The following is a 6441-nucleotide window of genomic DNA, read 5'->3' as shown; positions in this document are numbered from 1 at the left end:
AAGGCACACCTGTTAATTGAAATGCATTCCCAGGTGACTACCTCATGAAGCTGGTTTAGAGAATGCCAAGAGTGTGCAAAGCTGTCATCAAGGCAAAGGTGGCTATTTGAAGAATCTAAAATATTATATTTGTTTAACACTTTTTTGGTTACTACTGTCGTGTCTTTGGCTATGCTGGATTAAGTGATATGACATGCTATTCTATAAAATAATTTCTCTGTAATTAATATTACCTGATTAAGCTAATCAGGTAAATGTAATTAACTTGAAAGTTGGGGCACCACGGAAGAATGTTTATAGAGCTGTTATCTTCCGAATTAACTCCTAGTCATCTTTTACATCAGTAGCAGTCAATATTTAATCCTCACCTTAGTCTCATCTGAAAGTTGTAAATTCTTGGTTATCTTCACGAACCCTGGCGAACAAGTTGAATCAGCAATACAACATTTGGTTTATTTATTTACTAAATACCTAAATAATCACACAGAATTACATCTACACAGAATGGATCATACATTGATTAGAAATTATGTTATAAAGGAAAACGTCCCTAGCGGACGGAACAGATATGACGGCTGGTTACACAAAGAAAGGGGGTTGGGTTTTGAATGAAAGAGCGGGAAGAATGAGTGACAAAGGGAGAAGCTATGCTATCATAAATACAGAATCTTATGCATTCTAAATAACCGCCCATTTGAAAAAAGGAAAATGCAATAAATATTTACTCTGAGCTGCGCTTCGGTAGATTGGTCGTAGATAGTAGGCCGGTTTGCCCAGCAGGGATCTCTTGTCCTTTGAAGAATGTCTCTGGTGGTAAACTGGATACTTGGTAGTACCGTTGTCGTGTGGTAGAACAGATACTCTGTCCGTCCTCTCCTAGCCCACGTCTACAGTTGCTGCGCTAACACAACGACTAGGTGGTTTCACTTCTTTAGTGAATAAGAGTTCGAAGTTCATACCAAGTTGCCATACTTTTAAGCTCATGCTATATTCTGGCTGGTACAGTCGAAATTCATTCTTTCGGCGTGTTGACCGTAATCTTCATGTTGAAATTCGATGCTAATTTCATTAGGTTCCTGCTGAGGTTGGCTTAGTTCTGTAGGTGGTCTTTGTCCTTTCAACGTGGGGACCGCAAGTCCTCAATCCTTGGAACAGGAAGTTACATTTTTGTAAAGGGGCTTATATAGGGTTGGGAGAGAGGGCCGTGTTTCATAGTTTACAACCGATGTCTGTTCACATGGGCGGGGCCACTGAGTTGAGCATAGTTCACTCATCAAAACCAATTCTCTCATTTAGAAGCTAAAATTACATTTAATCTTTTCACAAATATTTTCATATTTAAACATTTAAATTGCACAACAATTCCATGTGAATCTGATAACTAGAATGTGTAGACTTTCCAAGATACAGTTTATGTCGTCCTATCATCAGTAANTTGTCCTGTTCAAAACAATTTATAGTTCCACTAAGCCCAAACCAGATGGGATGGCGTATCACTGCAGAATGCTGTGGTAGCCATGCTGGTTAAGTRTGCCTTGAATTCAAAATAAATCACAGACAGTGTCACCAGCAAAGYACCCCCACACCATAACACCTCTTACTCCATACTTTACGGTGGGAAATACACATGCGGAGATCATCCGTTCACCCACACCTCATAAAGACATGGAGGTTGGAACCAAAAATCAAAAATTTGGACTCCAGTCCAAAGGACACATTTCCACCGGTCTAATGTCCATTGCAAGTATTTATTGGCCCAAGCAAGTCTCTTCTTATTATTTGTGTCCTTTAGTAGTGTTTTCTTTACAGCAATTCGACCATCTAGGCCTGATTCACACAGTCTCCCCTGAACAGTTGATGTTGAGATATGTCTGTTACTTAAACTCTGTGAAGCATTTATTTGGGCTGCAATTTCTGAGGCTGATAAGTCTAATGAACGTATCCTCTGCAGTAGAGGTAACTCCGGATATTCCATTCCTGTGGCGGTCCTCATGAGAGCCAGTTTCATCATAGCGCTTGATGGTTTTTGCAACTGCACTTGAAAAAACGTTCAAAGTTCTTGAAATTTCCCGGATTGACTGACCTTCATGTCTTAAAGTTCTCTTTGCTTATTTGAGCTGTTCTTGTCATAATATGGACTTGGTCTTTTACCAAATAGGGCTAACTTCTGTATAGAAATTATGTTATAAAGGAAAACGTTGCTAGCGGACGGAACAGATATGACGGCTGGTTACACAAAGAAAGGGGGTTTGGTTTTGAATGAAAGAGCGGGAAGACTGAGTAACAAAGGGAGAAGCTATGCTATCGTAAATACAGAATCTTATGCATTCTAAATAACCGGCCATTTGAAAAAAGGAAAATGCAATAAATATTTACTCTGAGCTGCGCTTCGGTAGATTGGTCGTAGATAGTAGGCCGGGTTGCCCAGCAGGGATCTCTTGTCCTTTGAAGAATGTCTCTGGTGGTAAACTGGATACTTGGTAGTACCGTTGTCGTGTGGTAGAACAGTACTCTGTCCGTCCTCTCCTAGCCCACGTCTACAGTTGCTGCGCTAACGCAACGACTAGGAGGTTTCACTTCTTTAGTGAATAAGAGTTCAAAGTTCATACCAAGTTGCCATACTTTAAGCTCATGCTATATTCTGGCTGGTATAGTCGAAATTCATCCTTTCGGCGTGTTGATCGTCATCTTCACGTTGAAATCCGATGCTAATTTCATTAGGTTCCTGCTGAGGTTGGCTTAGTTCAGTAGGTGGTCTTTGTCCTTTCAACGTGGGGACCGCAAGTCCTCACGTCCTTGGAACAGGAAGTTACATTTTTGTAAAGGGGCTTATATAGGGTTGCGAGAGAGGCCCGTGTTTCATAGTTTACAACCGATGTCTGTTCACATGGGCGGGGCCACTGAGTTGAGCATAGTTCACTCATGAAAACCAATTCTCTCATTTAGAAGCTAAAATTACATTTAATCTTTTCACAAATATTTTCATATGTAAACATTTAAATTGCACAACAATTCCATGTGAATCTGATAACTAGAATGTGTAGACTTTCCAAGATACAGTTTATGTCGTCCTATCATCAGTAATAATGTCTCAGACGCCAACTGATCTGACATCATATTCAGTAAGTACCAACRCATATTTTCAACTGGTTGGATTACCGAAATAGGGTTCCGTTTCCCACCTTTTGATGTTCCCAGACTCTCTATGTTAACAAAGGGATTTTCAATAGTCACATCGGTAGAGTAGAGAGAGGAAAAGGGGGAACGGTATTTATGGGGGTCATGAACGTCCCCCAACAGGCCAACGTCATGACACTACATGATTGCATATGTGTTATTTCATATTTTTGATGTCTTTACTATTATTCTACAATGTAGAAAATAGTACAAATATAGAAAAACCCTTGAATGAGTAAGTGTTCTAAAACTTTTGACCGGTAGTGTAGTATTTTTTAAATTGAACCTCTTCGTGGGAATACGTGTTTCGATGAAGCTGACGACAGAATGTTAAATTGAGGCGAAAGATAACTTATTTTTTTTTTTTTACTTCTCAAAAGGCATCGGATTGGTGGAACGACCCATTTTGTGTTATAATAACATGTTATAGGGCTGGTTTCCCAGACACAGAATAAGTCTCGTCCTGGACTTTCAATACAGTATCTTCATCACTAGCCCATAATGTAACATTTTTATTGTAGGCAATTAAAATTTTCTTTACTGCACAATGTTATCTGACTTACCACCAAACTGTTAATCCTCACAYAAAAGTAGTGGAGCTTACTTCTATTGCTAAATTTATTCTACCAGCAATACTTGTCCTTTTTTGAACTTCCTCGAATTTTAAAATATAGCTGTTCTGTGATGGGATTCTACAGAAGAACCCCCACTTGGTCCGCACGGCAGAGGAGAAGCGTGGGGTGGAACACCTCCACATGGACATGGCGGTGAACGTGAGTCATGCAGGGCACCTCAACACACTCATCCACAACGTGTGTAAGGAGGCCCATGAGGGGTTTTATACCCGGACAGCTGACACCAAGCATTGGCTGGATAGAGGTGAGTTTGGCTTCCATTCAGATGCTCTGTTAGTGTTGTTTGGGTGTTTTAAAGGAACGTCTTCATTCTATCTATCCTAGCTTTTTCCCCCATATTGTTGCCTAAGTGTCCCTAAGCTTTTGGATGTTTATCTGCACAGCTATGAAGTTCATTGCCATGCATTTTAACAGACATTCTTTGATCGAAAGTCAAAATGTCTCTACAGGAATAGAGGCCATTGAGTTTGAGCCCCTGCCCCAGACAGTGGACGTCTCTGGTCTGCAGCGATGCCCCTCCACTCTGGACCTGTGGCAGCCATGCTTCTGCAGCTATCACCTACGTCTGGAGTGGCTCCCCTGCCTGCTCAAATACTGTCGCAGCCGCCGGGGCGCAGCTGGAAGGGCCAACCCGTACAAGTGTGGCATCAGGAGCTGCAGCAAGGGCTACCGCTTTGACTACTACGTCCCCCATAAACAGCTCTGCCCATGGGACGAGGAGACCTAAAGCAGCTGCTTTTGCCCTTAGTTCTTTCCTAGAAGGCATTTAGCCTACCGTGCACATCTGGACTGAGCATGGCAGGGGATTGGCAAGAGGCCTTGAAGTGAAGGAACAGACCTGCCTAGTGCCTACATAGACACAGAGTATACCAAACATTAGGAACACCTTCTGAATATTGAGTTTTTCCCTCCGAAAAGCCTCAATTCATCAGGGCATAGACTCCGCAAGGTGCCGAAAGCATCCCACAGGGATGTTGGCCCATGTTGACTCCAATGCTTCCCACGGTTGTGTCAAGTTGGCTGGATGTCTTTTGGGTGGTGGACCATTCCTGATACACACAGGAAGCTGTTGAGCGTGAAAAACCCAGCAGCATTGCAGTTCTTGACACAAACCGGTGTGCCTGGCACCTACTACCATACCCTGTTCAAAGGCACTTAAATCTTGTGTTTTGCCCATTCACCCTCTGAATGGCACACATACACAATTCATGTCTCAATTGTCTCAAGGCTTAAAAATCCTTATTTAACCTGTCTCCTCCCCTTCATCTACACTGATTGAAGTGGATTTAACATCAATAAGGGATCATAGCTTTCACCTGGATTCACCTGGGCAGTCTATGTCATGGAAAGAGCAGGTGTTCTTAATGTTTTGTACACTTAGTGTAAGTCTAACTTATTTTCAGACAGAAGATTGTCTCTGACTTACCACCAAGGTATTTGGATTCAACCAGACAGTAGCATATCTATTGTAACCATATGTTTTGAATGTTGGATGTTTCCTACAGTGGTGTGTCGAGTGTTGTCCATATATAATAATTATTTTTCTAAGCATGCAAGTGTCTGTATTAGGGCAGCTAGACAGGAGACTAATGGGGTAAAATCAACACTATGAAAATTGTAATATCGCCCAACCTAGAAGGAATTKCCATGCTACTATGGATGAATGTTTTGATTTGATGCCAGCAGTCAAAGTGCTGTTCAGTGCTCCCTTGGGGTAAAACTGGATGGTGGATCTGCTCAGAGAAAACATTCATCCATGGTAGTGAATGAATCACTTAACTGATGTCGTTTTTATTTACTTAATGCAAAATAAAGCCATTTATTGACATTCTGTTAAAAGAACTAGGACATTGAAACAGTACAGTCTGTAACCAATATCAACACTCTTACCTTGAACTATAGGGACCAATTTTTGGCTCGCTGGAAGGGTTTTGTCATTGCTGTCAAATGCATCAGCATGTAGCATCATATGCAGAAACTGACTTAAGTCGTGTTTATACTTAAGGTATACGGAATAAAGTGATTAACTGTGAGTATTGTACTGTCATATTCATGGTGGTATGAGATATTCATCAGGCAATCTGGGAACTTCTCAGTTCTACTTCTGGTCAATACTTTTTTTAACCTCTTTGATCAACAATATATTTTCAGGTTTACTATGTTGTTGTGATAAACTGAAGACACAAACTAGTGGACTGAAAACTTTATGTAGTCTTTATKTCCCTTATATATTTATTCAACTTTTCAAACTTAATGTCCACAGTGCCAGTGATTAAGCTTGTACTGGAGATTGCTGTTCTGCATGTCATTGGTACATTATGATAACTGCTCATATATCTCTCTGAGGGAAGAATTGTTACAAACAAAAGTGATTTTTCAAAAATAGACCTAAAGCATACGTCCAGGAACGAAACATAAACCTTTATTTTTTAAATCTGTAAATTATTGGTTGATGGTAAGTGCCTTAACTTGTCACTGTGTTGTTTGATTTGAAAGTAATTATATGGTTTAAAACGTTTTATGTAAAACATCTGCAGTTGAAGTTCAAAAATGTTTCCTAAAGGTGTGTTTAACTTTGACAAATGTAAATCCTTATTAGTCTTTATACTAGGCCTAATGCTTCTTCTGT

At 40.5% G+C, this 6441-nt stretch overlaps 1 protein-coding gene across 2 annotated transcripts in view; it reads left to right on the top strand.

Annotated features, from left to right (window-relative positions):
- The window catches only part of oafb (OAF homolog b (Drosophila)), a 15182-nt gene extending 9337 nt beyond the window's left edge, over nt 1–5845 (top strand). The window contains exons 3-4 of one of the 2 annotated variants that reach the window (XM_024010570.2): nt 3852–4056; nt 4262–5845. In XM_024010570.2, coding sequence (XP_023866338.1) covers nt 3852–4056; nt 4262–4539 — 483 coding nt within the window. In that variant the 3' untranslated portion in view covers nt 4540–5845. The remainder of the gene's footprint in view (nt 1–3851; nt 4057–4261) is intronic. The other variant, XM_024010571.2, reaches the window with a different exon arrangement.
- Nucleotides 5846–6441: the final 596 nt, after the last annotated feature.

Source organism: Salvelinus sp. IW2-2015, linkage group LG20 (assembly GCF_002910315.2).
Source record: "Salvelinus sp. IW2-2015 linkage group LG20, ASM291031v2, whole genome shotgun sequence".
In the NCBI taxonomy this organism is placed as follows: Eukaryota; Metazoa; Chordata; class Actinopteri; order Salmoniformes; family Salmonidae; genus Salvelinus; species Salvelinus sp. IW2-2015.
Note: the sequence above shows the minus strand (reverse complement) of the source record. Positions and strands in the feature narration are given on the sequence as shown.